General features: G+C 37.5%; 1 protein-coding gene and 2 long non-coding RNA genes across 4 annotated transcripts; 1 reads left to right on the top strand and 2 right to left on the bottom strand.

Annotated features, from left to right (window-relative positions):
- The first annotated feature begins 148 nt into the window (after positions 1-148).
- On the top strand, positions 149-19,211 carry atos (atos homolog atossa). Its single transcript, XM_011063743.2, has 9 exons — positions 149-577; positions 10,188-10,405; positions 10,926-11,149; positions 11,480-11,702; positions 11,798-11,966; positions 12,061-14,608; positions 14,890-15,211; positions 15,363-15,562; positions 15,785-19,211. Exons 2-9 carry the CDS (start codon positions 10,190-10,192, stop codon positions 15,951-15,953), a joined length of 4,071 nt encoding a protein of 1,356 aa, XP_011062045.2. The 5' UTR covers positions 149-577; positions 10,188-10,189; the 3' UTR covers positions 15,954-19,211.
- Positions 1,987-10,193, bottom strand: LOC147906736 (uncharacterized). Of its 2 annotated transcripts, none has more exons than XR_015548133.1 (3): positions 9,119-10,193; positions 4,784-5,217; positions 1,987-4,562 (listed from the first exon to the last, which is right to left on the bottom strand). It is a non-coding gene; the product is annotated as an uncharacterized LOC147906736 (long non-coding RNA). The 2 variants fall into 2 exon arrangements; XR_015548132.1 differs by lacking the exon at positions 9,119-10,193 and adding an exon at positions 8,903-9,112.
- On the bottom strand, positions 5,316-8,896 carry LOC105150571 (uncharacterized). Its single transcript, XR_846744.2, has 5 exons — positions 6,966-8,896; positions 6,645-6,884; positions 6,433-6,555; positions 6,157-6,248; positions 5,316-6,068 (listed from the first exon to the last, which is right to left on the bottom strand). It is a non-coding gene; the product is annotated as an uncharacterized LOC105150571 (long non-coding RNA).
- Positions 19,212-21,165: the final 1,954 nt, after the last annotated feature.

Genomic DNA, 21,165 nt, shown 5'->3' with positions numbered 1-21,165 from the left:
TGTCCGCGAAGCGGACGAGCGGTGCGAGCGACATGCGGATTCCAGTTTCCAGATCGCTGTGGAGTGTGGAGCGCCGCCGATAGCTGATAGGTTGGCAACTATCAGATCAGTCGCGCATCCGCAACGGCAACCGATACTGCACGCCGCTGACGGCGGGGTCTCTGCGCGTCTAGTCTCGCAGTCGCGACTCGCGGGGTCAAACCAAGCCAGTTGGCAACAGACCATCGAGCGGGTCGCTTGCGCCAGTCGACGGCTGACGGCCGCGTTCTCTGTTCTTCCCCTACCTCGTCTCCGCATTCGCAACTCGGCTGCTCCGTGTGTTTGCGAGCCGAGCGTTTTCTCATCTGGCGTTTCGCGTGTCGCAGTCTCGTAGCGGTTGTCGCGACAGTCGAGTCGAGTAGCGCGTCCCTCTGCGTGGAGGAGAAAGAGATCGGCTGTCATTGTTGTCATCATCCACGCGACGCTGCGTCGACGGTCGGCTGCCATGGGGCCCGTCGACGGGATCATTTGACCCATGGGAACGACTCCAGGCTCGTCGGTGGGATCGTGAGCAGACTCGCGTGAGCGCTACGAATCGGTAAACGAGTTTGAACAAATTTTTCCATTGTCATTGTCATCGTCATCGTCTTTGTTGTCCTCGTTACCGTTGTCATTGTCGTCGTCGCCGTGCTTGTGCGATTCTCCCATCTGTTCTCTCTCTCTCTCTCTCTCTCTCTCTCTCTCTCTCTCTCTCGCGTGTACGTGTGACAGCGCGCTCGTTGTTTCACCCATTCGTCCTCATTCCCGTTCCACGACACGAGCGAGGGCGCTCTCCTAAGAGAAAGCGTTTCCTCGCGAAATCGTCGTTGATTACCCTCGGACGCGATCGCGTTTAACGCAACTGCATCGCTCCGAGAAGCCGTATTCGTGACGTGAGATTGACGCGAAGAACTTTGACGTGCGAGTGCCTCGATCAAGGCTGAGACGTTCCACTGCAGGCACACCAGTCGACGTATCGTTCGCGGAATTTATGCCAATCAACACGTTCCTTCTCTCTCGCGTCACTTCCCGTACGACGGATTTCGTCATTCGAATCAGGAAAATTTGTCCAACGATACTCTCTTAAACTCTTTCAAATTCAAAGCGTACACGTGTCTTTTTTTTTTTCCTTCATTCGCTCCGAGGAGTTTAAAAGCTCCGAGAGATAATCTACACGAAAGACTTTCTCTTTGAATTCCGTTCCTCTCGATGATCTTTTCTAAAGACTTTATTATCTTGATTTATTAATTGATGCAAAGAAAAAAGTAATCATGTATTTCTCGCAATGTCTAACAAATACAAACGTAGCGTTGAGTTCCTTGAACATTTCCAGACATGCCACAGCGTCGTGTTCCAGCTGTTCGTGACAGTAGGTGGGGGTACCTTTGTCCGCTCGTCGCTCTATCCTGACGGCTGATTGTTATTTGTCCCCTCGGCAGTGCCCTCCTCCGGCTTTGGTTTCTCTACTGGATTTCATATAACGAATAGAGAAATGAACGAGAGAGAGAGAGAGAGAGAGAGAGAGAGAGAGAGAGAGAGAGAGAGAATGTATTTTAACCCTTCCACCCTTATGATAGTACTTTTCTAGCGTGAGAAGAATATGAAATGTACTTGCATCAACGACTCCAATACTTATACTTCGATTCTTTTTTGTGTTACGTTTAGAATTGAATTTAGTAGAGGCTTTTGAAGAACTAGAACATTTGTATACCGATCAAACAAAGCTTTGTTCGTTACTTCCCTTTTGTAATGGAATTTTCCAAACGGCCCTTGTATGCTTCTCGCTGATGTAAAAGGAATAATTGGTATCCAGAATAAATTTTGCAAGTGTTTCAAGTTGATTTTGTTTGCTGACACCTGAAAATTAATTAACGTAAACCTGTTCCTCTTCTCGGGTGTCTTTACGTCATATCGTGTTTACGTAGATTCGAGGAATTATTTGAAAAACAAGATTTGATTAAATAAGTATTCAAAAAAATAAATTTATTCTGAATACAATTTGATTAAATAATTCATAATATGGGCGGTTTATTTTGATCGATTTGAAATCGAGTTTTTGGGATATGATAAAGAATTGCGCTTTGATAAAATTAACGTACATTCGAGACGATATTTTACGAAGCATGTTAAATATTAAATGATCTAGTTTAAATTCCTCTCAAGTTAAATGACATGTTATTTTCATTTCCGTGTGTGTTAAAATGTATTATTCTAATACTAAATGTGTGGTTAAAAAAAACAACCATATCTAATCAATCCATTTCTTTGTTCAAATTGCTGTTTTCAAGATAAATAATATTTAAATTTATCTTGATGTATGTGCTTAGTAAATAATAAATTAATAGGTTTCTTCAGTTAAATTGTTTAACTCCATTGAGTACAGAAGCATTGTGACAATCTATAGGAATAATAACTCCAAACCTTAGACACAATTTGACATTATACATTTAACAGTGTGTATATTGTAACCGACTATAGGATAACGGAAAAAGTCTGCTTTATTTATTCGTGTTATAAATAAACGAAATGATACCTTCTAAACATTTATTATGTAAGAGAGCAAAATATTGCGATTTTAAGCTTAGAATTTTTAAACGTATACATCAATTGATCTCTTTGTTTTCGACATGCCATAGCCAAATGGAAAAAGTCAAATTGCAATCGTTTACTGAGCTGTTTGATAAATAAATTGCAACTCGGGAGCTCGCTGCGAGGTCCAGCCAAGTGCGTTTATGCCTCTTGAGCTTTTATGGCTACACAGTCGAAGAGAAATGTGCATCTTTTTCTCTCCCCCGGAGCGAATCGTGTCAAAACAACGGGGGCGTCGTCTCAGCCGTTCATTGAACCCAGCTGTTTTGGATGTCTACCCAAAAAAAAATTCAAGGTGACGCCCGCGGTGCACGGTCGGTTCGGCTTCTCCCGATCGTTCTTCACTCAAGGTGGAGTGTCGGCCTCACGAAAGGGAGAAGAGGATTCGGCAGGATCGAGTGCAAGATGAGATCCGTTATAGTCTTGCCGCTTTTAAGTCTGGATTGTCTTCAGCTTTAAAAAATAAATTTGCGTATATCGAATTATTATCTCGCTTCGTACGTTCGAGAGATATCAGATGTTATGTAAACATTCGAAAATTCACATACGTCTCTGCGTGGAGCCGAAAGTGCAAAGTTATGCGTGAATAATGTATCACCAGCAATTTTATAGCTTTATAACTGTATAGCTGTACATCGAGAAAAAATGTATACTAAATCAAGGTTGTCACAAAACTGAAAATCAGAGAAATTAGGAAAAAGTTCAGGGATTTTTGTAAAATTGTCTGGTAATTAAATTCTTGGCTTTAGAGAAGTTTAATACACTGTACATTACACCTATGCAATTTTGGATTACTAACTTAATAATTAAATGCAAGCAGTATTAGCAATATTAATAGTAATTAACATTGCTATGTTAAATTGCTCACTTAATAAAGTATTAGACGGTTTTCAATTCAGAATAAAAATACAAAAAATTTTTAAATATTATTGAAAGCATCAAGAAAAATCACGAAAATTTTATTTGGAAATCGGGGAAAAGTTATAGAATTTTCGGATGAGGAATTTGTGACAACCCTGTAATTTTAATAAATATTTAAATAACGTCAACTAAACGTTTACTTACAGTATCTAAATATTTATTTAATAGAAAGAAATAATAATTAAATCAAATTATTGGTTCTTGTACAAATAGATAGATACATTTTTTATTTAAATATTTATATTTAATAAATATTTAGTTGACATTATTGAAATAAATTATTAAAACTCAGTATATTTTTTCGTGTATAAATATATGGATGCGAATACATTTAACTTCAACTGGCGCTACTGATTTCGTTTGTAAATTCTGATTGATAGTCAACGTGTCTTTTTGCTCAATTAACGTTATTCTACCTTGATGTATTCCGCTGAATGAACAAACGCGACAGAATTCTTACTATAGGTAAGGCGTACCACTTTCTGCTTAGGAGGGCCTTTCTGAAGCGTCGATAAAAGTAATGGTTGGTTCTCAGGGCGTTGAAGAAAAAAAAAAGTGTCACGCGAGGTCTCGCGCGTGTCCACGTGAGTTAAAATTGCGGATCGGCCTTGGTAGCGAGTGCCTATAAATACGAGGTTCGCTTATAGGCGATCCGCGGCCTGAAGGTGCAGCGCGTTGCACCGTCGCGTCGTCGTCGTTGTCGTCGTTGTCGTTGTCGTCCCTCGACAAGGCTGCACGCGCTAGGAAACGCGCTCCCTGTCTCTCTCTCTCTCTTGTCCTCTGTCTTTTATACATTACGTAAGGCCCCGCGATATCAGGAGACACGTGGTAGCGAACAGAAATATACACGTATTAGATATTCCAAAAGCACTCCCTCAAAAAACACTGGCCTCCTTTCGCGGTGCCTATTGCTTTCACTATGGACCACTTGGCAACTTTGAGTTTTCATGAAAACACACATATCGGAGCATTTGTAATTGTCGAATAATTGTGCCGAGTGCAAATGCGGAAGTCTTTGCCTGGCAAGCGAAATTCTGAAAAGAACGAAGAAGAACGTTGATAGATTTCAAGTATAACATTTAACTGTGTAAAGAGAGAAAGAGATGCTGTGCAATGTGAAATATTGAAGAGATACGATTGCTCGTACAACGCCTTTGGCGTTGTTGCTAAGGAGCAATCGAATCGACACTGTCGAGAGAACACTCGATCAATTCTAGGACTTTGCAGATTAGATAATTCAACTATAGATCATTACCGTTCTCCTTTGTAATTCTGCAGTAGATTTCATGACTCCGATAAGTAGTAAGAGATCCGCCGGAGAGCTTTTTGCGAAAGGCAATTTGTTGATTTAAGGCGACGTGAATATTTCTGTTGTCGGCCGAATATATAATATCGTATATATAATCGTCGCATCATCGAAATGCATACAATTACTTTCGTAGTCGTGCTGCGCACTCTGCGCACGTAGGCATATGTTACCACGCGCAGTCATGAAATTACAGTAGTGTTGGTTGCATAATATACAGGTAACCTAGATCTGCACCCACTGCTTCCCACCAGTTGACCTCGTTACCCTCCCTGGTCTCGATTTGCCCTGCCTTCACAGGCAGAAACCTTTATTCGAAGCCGAAGATGTTCTCCACATCTCGACGAGCCGTCCGCGAGCTTAATCAGGAAAGATAGTAGGATCTGAAACACAAAGAAGGAATGTTTAATCTTTTTAGTATACGTGACGTAAAGCTTAAGATAGGAGTAAATGCAGAATAAAATCTATGTATCTTCTTGTACTCGTTAATGTAAAATTTATGTTCAATACAGCTGATTTTGTATGAAAAGCAATGTTTCACGGAAGGTGAATTGTCTTATAAATATACCATCTAGCTGTTCTTACGAAAGAAATCAGATCAATGATTCCTTTCTCTCCCCCGAACCATCGAAACTCGCTTTCACCAGTGCACTAGTGTTTTGTTTTTATTAAGTCGCTGCATTGCTAAACAGTCGGAATCAACAATGTTTATTTCAAGTTTCGTGTTCAAATTCAACACGTCACTTACATACGCGTATTTATATTACGGATGCCGTATATCGTTGTAATTTTTTATTAAATAAAGCTACTCGAGCCAATATGAATCTGCATTTTGTAATCTTGTAATATTCCTGAATATTTTAGATCTTTCGCAAACGAGTCTTGTGTTTTATTCAATTTTTACCATCGTCTCATTTTCCATTTTTGCGATAATAACATTACCCTCGGTAATCCTCAAGAGAATTTCATTTGGAATTCTAAAACCTTGCAGGTTTCAAGAAAAATTACTATCATTATCACAAAAGATTTGTCTTTCTGACAATCGGGACATAGATTCGTCCGGAAACTGTGCTCCCCCTTACTTGGGCCAGTCGACCCAGTTTCGAGCTCTCGTGTGCTCGTAAAATGCAGAACGCCCGGTAGATAGGCGCTCTGGATTTTTTTTAGGTGACCTAGCTGAAAGACATCGATTTTACTTGAATTCCGTAAGCAGGAAACTGGCCGTAGAACGCAGCTGTGAACAAATACGATTAATTGACTACCGCATGCGTAGATATTAAAGCTAAAGGTCAAGCCAACGGCGATTAATATATTTTTCTTACATGGAGACCTTCTTTCGCGTATTACTTCATGAAAACGTTGATCTTGAAAATATCACGAGCCATTACAAATCCAACTGTTTAATCTGTAAAATCTGTTTGAAACATTTTTTAACGTTCTCCTCTTGTAATATAATATCGAAGATCAAAACTTAGGAAACGCTATAATGACAAAGTTTTTTTTTATATCTTCAAGGGTTAAATGTGCGCGCCGCGAATACGCACGATATTCTTGTCGATAGTGCTGTGTTTCGCCATCGTAAATGCCGACAAACCTACCGGAAGAGCGAGTTTATTTCTGGGCAGTCTTGAAAGCGTTCCTTTGCCAGTCGAAGAACGGACAAGATCGACGTAGACGCCGCGTGTTACTTCAAGCAAAACCTAACACACTTGGTTTCTTTTCTATCGAAAGGTAGAAAAAAATTAAATTAATATAAATCTTGCGAGCTCAAATAATCGAAAAGGAATTTCATATACACGTCGTAACGTACTTGCAACAGAAAGTCGTATCTCTTTGTCGCGTTCTCTATTTTTTTTTTTCAAACTTTGTATTTTACCCTTTATTCATTCAGGCAGACCAGGGAGAAATAAATGAAGATGACAGGATGATTATGTATGACGTGTCTTCGTATAAAGCCGAGAGAACCTTTAACGCCTTCGTTATCCGCATCTGCAAGCGTGAACATCGCTTGCACGTTCAAAATAGGTAATAGTTCAAAGGATAATCCCTACTGCCGAGAAAACACGGAGAAAATTAGTCTCAATTTAAATAAAAACACGATCAACAGATGTATCTTAAGAATTAATCTTACATTCGTGATGTTTTTGTATCCTTCCTATTTGCATTTTTTTTCTAGTCATGTCTGCATGTCTAGTTGTATCCCGATTCGAAGGAGGGGAGCAGTTTAGTCAAAGTCTCATAAGGCAAGCCTCGAGTTCCGTTCTCTCATGGTTGAATAATCGTCTTCGGAGAAGATTTACATAGGCTTCCTGAATCAGAAGTAAGACCTAAGATCTAACTCGCGCGTGATTCATATAGACTTCTGACTCATAAACGAGGCTGAGCTCGTAGCATCGGCGGTGTATATTAATTCCTCGACTTGCGTGAAACGTATCCTCGTCGCCCGTGCGGCCCTGGGGAGCATGATCGCATGGGTCCGTGATCAGCGCGGGCTGAAAATGGACGGGACGTGCTTGTCGCAGCCGCGGCGATCCGCAATACGCGCTGGCTCGCCATGTTCTGACAGCGCGACGACGCGATCAGCTGTTCGGCGACAGCGTCGCTCGCGCCCAGCTGTGAGCGGTGCGCTCAGCTGACGCCGCCATCGATACACGCCGTCGCTCCCCCTCTCACTCCACCAGGTCTCCCTCCTTCCTCCTCCGTCCTCAGGAACGGATGTGGATGTCGTGTCGCCCACGTCCGTCCATTGTTCACCGTTAACTCCCGAGATAAGCTTTTTTGCAAATTAATGAGATAGCGAAACGATTTTTATTCACCGTATTTATGCCAATACGACGTGTCTCATCGATATTCATATTCATTATTGCATTGCGCGAATGTTAAATACGTACAACGTGCTCTCTAAAACTTTACATCAAAATGATTCCAAAATGATCTTCCACTAAAAGTCATTTATTTTAATGTCATTTTGAGGTTATCGTGACTTGCTGTTCCGCTTGGGTTAGATTGAACGTCATTTTGAAGAGTGAAATCTCATTCTTTTTGCAAGAGAATTTTCTTTTCTTAATTTTCACTCTTTATAGAGCCATTCCATTTTAAAGAATTTAGAGAGTGATATATCAACAAATTAAAGTTTCCTCCCAATTCCGAAATAAATGTAAATATTCGGATTTCGTCCAAGCGAATTCTCAGATGAGCTTTTCTCGATTATTCGTGGGGAACTTTATAGTGCGTGGGATATATCGAAAGAAATTGACGCACGTCTCACGTGAGACGTCTTGAATTTCGTTCGATAAGACTGAAAAGACGAAAAATCACGGCGAGACAGCCGGACGACTGGCTGGTGTTTCGCCAGTGACGTAACGTGGGCAGCGAGAGTGGATATTAAGAGACCTCGAGTTTCCGCTCGTGTATTAGCTTTCCGTTTATGTAACGCGACGTTAAGCGCTCTCGCGACCCGTTCGATCGCGTGCATTCACGATACGCTGAATAATTTTCTTTCACCCGCTCGAGACATCGCCTTTCGTCCGCCTCCTCGACAACGTGCGGCTCGTCGAAAATCGAAGGTGGCTTCTGTCGCTTCAGTTAACAATTTCTCGTGTACGCGCTAACTGCGCAGGGACGTAGCTAGAGATTAATTCGGGGGGGAGGGAGCGGAAGGGGGAGTGGGGAATTATTCCGTTCTCGTGCATTTTTGTTCATTGTACTTTTTTCTAAATATTTTCTAAATATTTTTTTCTAATAATGAAAATCTGATTGTGCGTTAATATATTTTGACAAATATTATTGCAGCGAAATATATCTTATCTTATTTGTCGATAGAAAACTATGTGAAGGCATTAATTGATAATCAATCATTGATGAACTTGACTACTTAATCGTCACTCATTGCGATAATGAAACCGAGATAGTGATATTTAGGACACTACTACTTAAAGAGACGTCTACGAGTCGCTCGACTCATAATTTACGCAACTGTTAGCTCATAAATTAAAAGATTTCTGTCCATTTTCTTTAATAGCGTGTTACATCATCGAAATCAGCATTATTTCTTTTTACTTTAGTTACCTCGTAAATAAGGAGATGGATTTAAGATAACAATAAAACGTCTCGTTTTCTCGTGTATGCCAGCGTTCGAATTCATTGAGTTTTTAGTTTTCGTTCCTGCGTTTTTCATTCCTACGTGTCGCTTAAAAAGGCGTTAAACGTCCACACTCGATCGTCAGCAAAACTCGTGAATCGGCGATATGCGAGTCGCATTGGCCCTACCAGTATTGTACTAACCATTCAGGAAACCTGTAACCCGCCGCGGCAGGCCGCGAACTGCACCTTGTTTTCTTTCATCACGTGCACTACGCGCAGTGCGGCTATAACCAGTCCTGCGGACGTGACACAACAACAAATTTAAAGGGACGACAAAAATCCAGAAGGCTCCTACGAGCCGTCTCAAGCACGTTGGCCCGCGCGACGCGTGCTTCGAGATCGAAAAGCGATCTCGATCGCTTGGTGATAAGCTTCCAAGAACATTTGGAGATTTGATAAAGGTTGTTGTACTCCATTTTGCAAGAGTGTGCCATTTTTGACATTGTCACTTGGCACACTTATTTGACATTTCAATTTATCATTTTCCTTTTTTTCGCATTTTGACTACAAACGATCTCAATATATTAATGAACATCGGGATGATACTCCTCTCTTCAGATGTTACATAAATACTATGATAAGAGTAACTTTTATTACTCAATTTTCCATTCCTTTAGTTTAGTTCTTGTGTGCAACTTGAAATGGATTTTTTGTCAGAGGAATTTGTCATCTTTTTCTGCAAATTGCTTAACTTTTAGTTTTTGATACTTCGTTCATCTACGTTCGAACTGAAATTCTGCTTGAACAAAGGCTACTCTTGAGTAGTACAGATAGAAAAAGGAGATTTAATTAACTCAGCCTAACTGATTCTAATTGGGAGAAAACAGTGGAGGAATTGGTTGCAAGTGGCAGTATATAGATGATCCAATACTTAAAAAAAAAATATAATATATTGTATACGAATGTATTCTTTTATCGCTAAATTTCATTCCTGATGTCATAATTCCTGTACTTTCGTTAAATTCGTGTTTATTTTTAATCTCTCAAATTCCTACTTTTCAATTTATTGCATTCAATACCCCTACAGCACAAATTAAGTTGCACAAAAGTTGCAACACTGCTGCAACATTGCAGCAACATTACAGCAACATTACATGTTGCAGCGATATTAAAGTAAATTCTATGCTGTATGAGTATCTATTGAATAACTTATAGAGACCTTCTTTCGCGGATCACGGATGTGAACATGTTACATCGATGCTTCTTACAGGTATGCACTGCCTAGGTGCGGTGACGGGAGGAGGCACCTCCAGCCCGAACGGGGCTGGCGGTCGGGGTGGTGTTCTTAGTGTGTTTCGAGCCCTTGGAGTCCTTGTGTGCGAAGGGAGAATCCAGGGCCCTCCGCGTGGCTACAAAGAGGGCCCACACTGCGCACCGCCTATGCAGGCGGTTCCAAATGACCACGTGTGCGAGGAGAACAACTATCTGGTACGTAACATATGGTGTCCCCGTTACTCTCCGTTGTTCCTAGGCGACCTACTTATGCGCAGCTTTGCCAGAGGAATATAAAAGCCGTCGAAGAAATTCGTTCGTTTACCAATTAAATGGAACAATTGTAATTTTTACTGTTAAAAATATTCAAATGCTATACAAAAGAAAATAACATATGTATTTGCAAACTTCTTAATGCTTTTTAATGATTAAATAATAAAAATAATCATTAACGTATAATAGTTATACAAATTAAGGTCTATAAAAAAATGAACAAATTACAAATGCAAAGATACAAATTGTAAAATTTTCTTTATCAGAAGAAATTTGGAAAATTTAAATTTAATTTCGAAAAAAACTGTATATTTATTACTTATTTTATACGTTACATTAAAATATATTTTCACAGAAAGTATGACATGATCGACTATAATATACAATAAAGATGGTTTATCTTTTTATCTGTTAACTTTATGAAAACTTTTTTGCCTACATTTTTTTTCTTTAATTTTTCAAGTGCAATCGATATCGAGTACTAATTCAGGAGATCACGGAACGCCTCGCTATTGGATCGTACCTGTGCGTGGAGGTGCTTTTGTGCAGCGATTGTCCGTGTGGTTTGGCAAAGTCCACTTGCAAATATCCTGTATATCCCGTGCCGTCCTTATCCATTTCACCATGGCAAAAATGCGCTTCGGAAATGTTACTGGAGTACTGGTGTATCTGCGTTGTCCCGAGCAAGTAAGTCGTGCTTTATTTCATTTTGTGCTGCAAAATAAATCTAGTTACAAAAGAAAATTGAAGAAATAAAGGCAAGTATGAATCATAAATAATAGTATCAACTGATCGGCCTAAATATGAATGTAAAAAGTTATACATGTCGAGAACGACGGGATATTTTAATTTCGATATCAAATCATTTTTAACGTAATAATATTTATTCATTGAATTATTTTTATTTCTTCAATTTGATTTTTCAAGTCTCTAAGTTCTAGTAATATTTCTAAATTTATTAAAACTTATTTATTATACTTTTTTAAATATCATATATCTATATCCGGTTGCTTTTAGGAGCCAGGAACCAATGAATTTTCAAGGATTATACCAAGCAGTGCGTTCACGGTTACACTTCAGCCAGGTTGCAGCGTGGTGGTCGCGCAGCAACGGCGCGGAGCCGAGTTACATAGCCACCCGGATCGTATCGCACAATGAGGATAATCTCAGTAAATTTCGAGAAACGTCAGTGGAGCATACCTTTCCTCTGGCTGGTAATGGTGATGGAAATTCCATCAAGGTACGCAACATTATAAATTATGTTTACAAATATATACAATACAAATCGATAAGATTAAAATCAATGTAATAATTGGCATCATAATTTTGTTTTAGGTAACTATGTGGGCACTGCCGCGAATGGAAGAGGTACCCATACTCACGTGTTCGTTACATCCGAAAAAAGAAAAAGACGAAGAGGATATTGCGAGGGCGTTAACGCCCACCAAGAGTGTCCCGATAGGATCTGGCAGCGCGCAAAATCCAGAGGGTCTCGTCTTACCTGGTAATAAACTATAAATATATTGACGTGTGGAGATTCATAATTATCTTAACAATTTTTATTCGAACATAAATTAAAACGCTTTTTTTTTTAATAGTTCTAGTGGACGACAGACTACAAACCACTTGTAACAAGTCTGGCAAGCATGATTGTCGTTGTGAAGAAGAGGACGTATCCCCTCTATCGCCTACCATTAGATCTGGCGAACGGAAGCGTCGTCGATCGCTTCCTTGTGGTCCGGCGGAGAGTCCTTGTGTGAACTCGCAACCGGCACCGTTACCGTCCGTTCAAGAATATGTGCAGGAGGTAAGGGACAACACCAGCTCGAGCTTAATGAGAAACTCTACCGAGTCAATAAACAACCGTATGAGAATTCTCCAGAATAGAGAAATAGAAAACAAGAATGAGGTGAAAACTCACAATAATCGAAACTCGGATCTCGAACGTTGCTTCAAAGTACATCTAAAGATCGAGGATCTTGAACACGACTTGGGGAAATATTACAAGCATACAATGACAGAAGTTTCAGAGATTGCCAATTCAAAGAATACTGATCGGATCGAAGAAGGCTATAACAATTCCGTTAAGAACTCTAATCTAGGAAGAGGACCCAGTAGCTCCTCGGATATCATATCCGCGACAAAAAGTAGTGGGATATTACATAATCTTAGTCCTTTCGCTCCCACGAGTTGGTCCTTCGTCTCCTCTTGGCAGCATAGTAATATGAATAGTAAGTTCCAAAGCTTTCGCAGTGCGAAGGAGACTCGTTTTAATGATTCCGAAAAAAATTACAAGCCGCCAGCTGTTACATCCAATCATGCTGTAATCAAGCCCTACGCTCAACCCAATCCCTTTCATGAATCAAATCCGGGACCTTCAACGCATAAATGGATACAAAAATTAGATAATTCCGCTTGCACCGTACATCAAAGTTATCCAAAAAATAAAATTGTCGAAGAGGCGCGAGTACCGGCTGGTCAAGACGCATTAGAGATTAATAAAGAAGAAAGTACCATTAAGAGTAATCAGAGAAAAACTGGAAAGTCAGACTTAAATCAATTAATGTGGAAACTATCGATGCCAGACGAGAAAGAAAAGAGAGAAGAAAGAGGATTTCTGGATTGGTTCAGCAAAGTACCTGGAAGAGTCTTGGGTGTTGCGGCAACAAAAAGTTACGTTGATAACAACAAAATGAAGAACGAAAGCAAGTCGGAACATTCAATCGGGCAGCAAGGTACAAACGAGATCAAGTTTAAGAATTGCAATCTCGAATTGAGTCAACGGGAGGTCAACGAAGTGTTAGCGGTATTGCGAGCGAGAACACCGTCGGGACGTAGAAGAGCTACTGTTAAGAATGTGAGAAAACGCGGAGAACGATCTGAAAGGATCAATGATGATGTGACAGAGAAAATTACAACAAAATGTTGGGAGGAAGGAATAGTTCAGAGTAATTCAATAAATCCTGGAACAGTTCCAGTTTGTACACTTAAATCTTGCGAGGATTGCAGCCGTGAATTGTGTAAAAAGATAAATCATCAGGTACCAGAAGAGCATTCAAGCCCTCTAGACCGGGTCTATTACGATAAAAATGTTTATCAACCTGCACGCTCAAAACTTGCCGAAGGTACCAACAAATTAAATGAAGATTCGCAAGCGAAAATATGTACGAACGAGGATGTGAATCGTTTACGGAATGTTTCCACTAAAGCTGACGTGTTGCTCGGGGCCATTCTGCGAACCAGCAAGGACCGAAAGGACTTGTCAGATATTTCACCAAACGGGACCAGACCGAGGTCGACGACTAATATTGACGATGACAGTAGCGACGACGATTCTCACTTTTCGAGCATTGAAAAGCTTGATCAACAAGACCATAGAACCATTTCGTCCAATGACGAGAAATCGTTGCCGCTGAATAAAAGATTCCATCGGTTTCGGCAGATGTTCAAGAAAGATACAGTGGATAAAACAATTCCTTTGATAGCGGACGAGAGTTCCTCCTCATCGGAGACTTCGCCGAATTCGACGTTGAAGCAACGCTTTACTACGGCATCATTTCGCTATAACAACGAACAACCGAATCTACATAGTGCAAGATACAGCAAGACGAAACGGCGAATCGATTTCACTAATTTTCCGGAAAAGAAAGAGGAGAAAGAGGATGCTGCGATATTCAGTACAAAAGACGCACATCAAAAGCCACGCAATATACATAGTACAAATAATAATGATCGCGAGTGCGATTCCGAGGGCCTAAACAATCAGCAGAATCATTGCAACAGGCGGCTACTCGAAGAATCTTTTAAAAATAAAGAGCAGGACGAGATTATAAAGGACATAGCTGCTCTTCAGAAGAGCAATTTGATAACTCCAACTATTCCGCAGAGCGGACATTCGTCTTCCAAGTTACGAAGCAACAATTACAGTGACAGTATCGCGGAGATAGGAGATGACGAGGCTGTCGATAAGAACGTGCCATCTGCGCTCGAACAGGAGAGATTCCGCAGATCCCTGGAAAACGCGGCGTCGATGGTATTCCATAGCAGGACTGGCCTGCCGTTGACCTCTAGTCCAGCGCCATTGAGAAGAGGCAGCTGTTGTTTCGATTACGACAGCAGTTTGAATTCCGTCTCCTCTAAAAGAAAGTACGTAATCGAAAAACGATACGGTTGAGCGGCATCAGTGAATAGCATTATAATTTATAATATTATAAAATTATAAATTTAATTCAGAAGAATTATTTGTGCAATAATTTTCTTTTTAAAAGTTTTTTCTCTGGCTACTATTACATTAGTAATAATATATAAAATGGAAAATAATTGTAATTGAAAGTATCCAAGATTAGAGTGCAATACTTTTTACTGAAGCCCTCTGAAGTTGATATCGGCACAGTTTTTTTCTCTAAAGTGACATTTCGCGTTTTTAGCGCGTTGTTTGAATTAAATACACCGCCGAGTCCGGGTGCAGTCTCGCTGGAAGAAACCGATCGCGACGCAGAAACCGCTGGTGAAGGCGAAGAGACACCCAAAAGACGGTCTAGCTCCCACCATCGGCCACAGAGTCATGCTCTTCTAGGCAGCTTCGAGGAATCGGCGTTGAACGGTAGACTCGAACCGGTGTCCACGGTTCACGGGTTTACAGCGGAACTCGGGGCCAGTGGTACCTTCTGCCCGAAACACCAGAAACTTCCAGTCACTGTGTTTTTCTATACACTCGGTGACAACGATAAAGTCTCCACACCATACCTTGTACGTACTTTTTCAAATAATCGATTGCAATGTGTATCTTGAATAATTTATGAAATTATCAATGGCTGAATAATTATTCAATAAAGAGATATTACAGATTCCCATCTTTCTTTCATATTCATAATGATGATTCATATGATTATTTTTACAGGCTCATATTAATCTTGAGAAAAAGGGTTATCAGGTACCAAGAAGTGGCACCATTCAAGTGACTCTTCTGAATCCGTTGGGTACAGTCGTTAAGATGTTCGTAGTATTGTATGATCTTTCCGATATGCCGCCGCGATCTCATACTTTTTTACGTCAAAGAACCCTGCGGGACAAAACACTACGCTACCTCGTTCACCTTAGGTATGTTCCATTTGTATATTTAAATAATTTTAAAAATAAATTATACAAGCAATTAGACCATTGCAGGCCAATGTATAAATTATACGTTACGTAAAACGCCAATTACAAATTTTAAAGAATTAAAAAATTGATATATGTTTAAGAAACATTTTGTTAAGTCGGCTTTTGTGCTAGAAATAGACTGGAAGAAATAACAGACGCACGTATGAACTTTTCTTCTAGATTTATGTCCAGCAAATCAGGTCGAATTTACCTGCATACGGACATACGTATGATCATCTGTCGGAAGTCAGACGTGGACACGGCGTCGGACTTGGGCTCGGAACCGCCAAAAGAACTCAGGAGTTACATCCACGGTCCTACAAATCCAAAATTTTCGCCAAGGTGCTGAGCCACGTGGTATTTTCCATGGGGCTGCTGCCAATCGTTCCGCCCGCCCAGTCCCTTTCAAGTCGAATTGTGATCGACAAACGATCGAATAAGATCAAATTAGAAATCAATTTTTGTTCTTTTAACCCTTTGCGATATAGACAATTACAATTTTTTTTTTAATTAATGGGAAAAATAATCTGAATATGTTATAATTTATTATAATTAATTTCTCTGACTTGATAACTGACATAATAACTTATGTATCTTCTGTGGATATAAGTTATTATGTACTAATTAATAATATTGTGATAAAAATGCTCTCAAAATTATTACGGAACATTATTTCTTTTATAAATTATTTTAGATTGCAAAGGGTTAAGAGAGATTGAGAATCGAAAAAGCGCGAGAATATGAGAAAAATTCGAAAGATTACGAATGAATTTAACGCTCATGTTGAAATAATAATTTATATTCGCAATATATTTCTTTTTTCTTTCTTTTTTATTAATTTAATTATTAGTTCGAGCCGTTTGCTCGGTAATAGAATTAACTTTTGCGTATTGACAGTTCCAATACGAATGGTTTGTAAAATTGACTCGAATATTGCGATTACACTCCCGGTCTCATTTTGATCCGTGGCTCGTGCTTGCAGTATAGAAATACTGCATATATAAATACAATAGGATAAATTCAGTTTTTCGTTTCTGTATTATATTATATAATAGCTATATATATATATATATATATATATATATATATATATATATATACATACTATATTTATATAATTCGAAAATTCTATTAAATTAAATCGGTTAATCTTTTTATTTTCGATCTAGTGTCCAATAATCATGAAAATGAAAAATCAATCGACTTGAAACTCGCATTAGGAATTCGAGTTACTTTCTTTGTCCTATGCATCTATTGTAATTATTGCTATAGTGCAAACATTTCATTTATGGAGTTTATCGCAAGCTGGACGATCTCGTTGAGAGGCCATTTTTCTCAACTTATTGCTGTAAATATAGTCACGCATAGAGAGTAAGTTGAGTAAGAGTTTTTAAGCAGGATGATATATATATATATATATATATATACTGCCATTGTGTGTGTGTAGCACTCTACGTTTAAACGAAAAAAAAAGTGATATGAGCGTGGAAAAACGTCGACGAATTCGGTCTCGTGTTCCGATGGAAGATAAAATCGAGAAATATCAAAACGTGTTGTGATTGAATGATATGTGCAATGAAAGTACAAAGTTATTCATGCATTATTTCATGATTCTACAACGAATCATTGTAATTTCTAACAAGGAAAAGAAAAGCCCAAGAAAGAAAGAAATCAAAATTCTTTTCCCGGAAAACGAAATGTGATTTTTGTGATTTGTGTGATTGTGATTTATTTTTTTTTCTTTTTTGTGATTCGAAACGCGAAAATGAACGCGAGTGACCGGAACTCGTCGGTTTTTCCCGGGAGTAAAAAAAATGATTATTTACACATATATATGTATATATACATAAACCAGAACACAATCTTTGTGTCCGTAGCACTGTGATGAATATTTTGATAGACTATAAAAAAGAGTAATTATTATTATTACAAAATAACTATTTCTGGATAGTAGACACGTCATAGATTTAATCGATTCTATTAATACGTCGTGCGAAAAATATAATCGTGCGTTATTTACTAACTAGCCGCAAGGTTAATGCCCATTTTAAAGCAAACAAACGTGACAATTCGCGTTTTCCTTTATTTTTCTAAAGATGCTCCACATAAATCGCGCGGAAGAATTACGCAAATGATTGAGATCTCTGATCTTTCATCAGCGAATATTTTATTTATAGTTACGAATATTTTATTTATTAGTTTAGTACTCGTGATGTCAATTCTACGACTTGTCAATCCTTTCTATCTTTTTCTTTATGAAACAATTATCCTGTTTCACAAAGAAAATAAAATATAGCACATCTACAAACAGAGTCCTTCGCATTCTGCATAGTGATTTTTTGTTACAAGTCAAATATATCAGAGATGAAATCTAGAATGAAGAAATTGCTTATAAACTTATATGTATACATAAGCTTTTATGAAATTAATGTATTATATATTATTTTTTTACAATATTAATAATACAAATAATTTAAATATCAATTTCTTGTGATTTGTAAACATTGCAAACATTAAAAATCTTTTTCGTAGAATTGTTTATAGAATTATAATTCTCTATTACTTTATATTCGCAAAAGATAAAGTCCACGTTATTATATAATTTGCTACATTCAATAATCGGTAAACATTTTAATTTTAATCAAATCAAATTTCGCGTGATTAAAATATTGAAAGTAAGAGAACCTACCGTTATCGTTTGCGTCTTTCTTACCGTGAATTAGAAGAAGGCAGCTTTCACTCCTCAAAATATAAATTAACTTTGTAGGATAATGCGGTATATAAAAAAGTCGCTGTACGTATAAAGAGAGATTATTTTTAATTGTTATTTTCTAGCGGAGAAATTGGATGATTATATATACGTATATAGCAATCAAAAGCTAATAATTGCACATATAATTTCGATTAGAAAAGAGAAACATTTCGATAGTCACTTTGTATCTAATTTAATATTTATTTTGTCTTACTTACTTTTTTTTTTTTTTTTTTAGAGGAACCAGTTCTTCTTGCAAACGATTTTAATCAAATTCCTTCACGTTTATTCAAGAGAACACCAAAATTTTTTCACGAAGACATTCAAAATTTTTAAATACATTATTTTAAAAATTTTATCTACTTCTCCAAGAAACTTTTTATGATTAAAATTTCTTTTTTTATAACAAACATGCGATATTATGTAATTTATGCGCTTATTACATTCGTAAAATCAATAAAAAGGAAAGGAAATAAATCTTGGTTCCTTTTTTAACTTGAATAATTGTAAATCAAATTTTCTCAATTATTTTCGATTATAATGAATTACGTATGAATTTGCAGCGGTCGAATTATTTCCTATTCTTTTATCGAGACCGAAATGTTGTATATTCCAATAGGCCGACGTGACAGTGAATATTGAATTCGTGTACTTTTTCGCAATTCGCCAGATCGATTAGCTAGATGCGTCTTTTAAACAGAGACGTTGCAAGTCATATATTGTACAGAACGATGGCGAGAGCAAATCGCGCCTCTTGTTTAACGAGAACGACTGTAACCGTTGTTAAATACATTTTGTCGATGTTTTCTTTTTGAGAAATAAAGTAGAATGTCGAGACGATAATTAAATGATAAATCGAACGTTGATGTTTATTCGACAAACAAATCCTAGCTCGAATCCATAGATAAAATTGTGAGCAGCGAATATCATAGAAAATAGTGAATGGCAAGGATATGTATAAAATATATGTACATCACTACCGTGTTCATTGTATATAAATTTATATATAAGGTGGCATAAAAAAGCATTCTCGTAGTCCTCGCGTCGGCGACGATAAAGATTTAAATTTCGATGAAGCAAAATTAATACAGAGATAAAATAACAGATTTGGTAAAATAATAATAATGTAGTTTTTATCGATCGCAACGTTCTTTTCGACGTCAAGGACCATCTTTTCTTGTACCACCCAATAGTAAGCACAGGCGATCATCTTACGGTAATTGTAACCGATTGTAGCTGTATTTTTCTGGCTCGGGATCTTGTTAGTAAAGTTTACCAAGAAGTAAGCAAATATATCAAATAATATGTGCATGAGAGCAGGTAGAGTATAATATGAGACATCCTTATCAGAAATTTAACTCCAATATTATTCTATTTCAACTGACGATAATAATGCGTTTCCTCTCTCTTTCTTTTTCTAGATCAGAATTCTACTTACGGAATATAAACGGAGGTGAATTGAGCTTAGAAACATTAAAAAGTTATATAATTGTTATAGAAAATATAAGCGATTGTCAAAGTTGAAATAAACGCCAACCTGCAGAGCATAAACAGTAATGACATTAATTTATGTCAGTATTATAATTTCCCGACAATTATGTAACTGTTATGTACAACATGCCGTGTTATATTACATTTATTGTTGAGTGGGGAGTATTAATTGATGTAATATTACTGTTTTTGTGTTTTGCTAGAAGTTCTTAATTAATTACATTTGCATGTGCTCGACTGGTATAAATATGTCGAAAAGGGAAATTGTCGCTCAAAAATTTACCAAATTACAAGAAAATCAAAGGGACATTATATGGGGTGTCTCGTAAGTTTTTGCCAAGCGTTTTTGTGTAGATAATTAAGTGGACTAAACTGAATCGAAAAGTCCTGTATCATTTTGCAATTTTCGCAATGGTTAACGAGATATTAGTTATAACTAAAAATCGCTAAATATTGGTTTTCAACAATTTTTTACTCAAATATTATCAACTTTACATAAAAACAGCGAGAGACAAAAAAATATTTATTTTCTTTTCTGAATAAAGTTCTGAGAACTTTTTCAGAATTTTTTCAAAATTTTTTAATACCGTATTTTCTCATAATAAAATATTGATAAAAATAAGAAAATGCAGTACTTAAAAGTTGATAAAAAATTCTGAAAAAATTCTTAGAGTTCTATGAGAAGAAAATAAATGATTTTTGTCTCTTGCAGTTTTTCTGCAAAGTTGATAGTATTTGGGTAAAAAATTATTGAAGATCAATATTAGGCAATTTTTAATAATTAATATCTTGTTAATTATTGCGAAAATTGTAAAATGGTAAAGAACTTTTCGACTCAATTTAGTCCGCTTTACAAAAGCTACACAAAAGAGCTTGACAAAAATTTATGGGACAACCTGTATAAATTAAACATTTACCCAAAATAAACACAATTCCGCCAAGAATCAAAATGACTTCATTTTGATTCTTAATGTTAATAAACAATCAAATTTTGTAATAAAAAAAAATCAACATTTTGACTTTCATACCGTCAAAATAAAGTCATTTTGATTTTCTCTTGACACGATGTGTTTCCATATAATTATTAATTCCCAAGCGAAACAACAAGTCATGGTATCAAAATGATGTCAAAATAACTCCAAAGTGATTATTAAAAGTCATTTTTCAATCATTTCCGATTCATTTTAATGTCATTTTGACGTTATCGTGACTTGTTATTCAGCTCAGGATAATATATAGCCTAACCATAACTTTTTTTCAAAATAAACGAAGGAATTACCGAAGGAGCGCTACAGGTGCTGCTTCGCGAATGAGTCGT

The sequence above is a fragment of the Acromyrmex echinatior genome, chromosome 18 (assembly GCF_024713525.1).
Source record: "Acromyrmex echinatior isolate Ae372 chromosome 18, ASM2471352v2, whole genome shotgun sequence".
NCBI lineage: Eukaryota > Metazoa > Arthropoda > Insecta > Hymenoptera > Formicidae > Acromyrmex > Acromyrmex echinatior.
Note: the sequence above shows the minus strand (reverse complement) of the source record. Positions and strands in the feature narration are given on the sequence as shown.

Bases quoted from the DNA above. Each gene is read 5' to 3' on its own strand.
- atos (XM_011063743.2), top strand. From the start codon at position 10,190: ATGCACTGCCTAGGTGCGGTGACGGGAGGAGGCACCTCCAGCCCGAAC. The intron at 11,967-12,060 runs GTAATAAACTAT...TTTTTTTAATAG, and splicing joins AGAGGGTCTCGTCTTACCTG to TTCTAGTGGACGACAGACTA. The intron at 15,212-15,362 runs GTACGTACTTTT...TTATTTTTACAG, and splicing joins AAGTCTCCACACCATACCTT to GCTCATATTAATCTTGAGAA.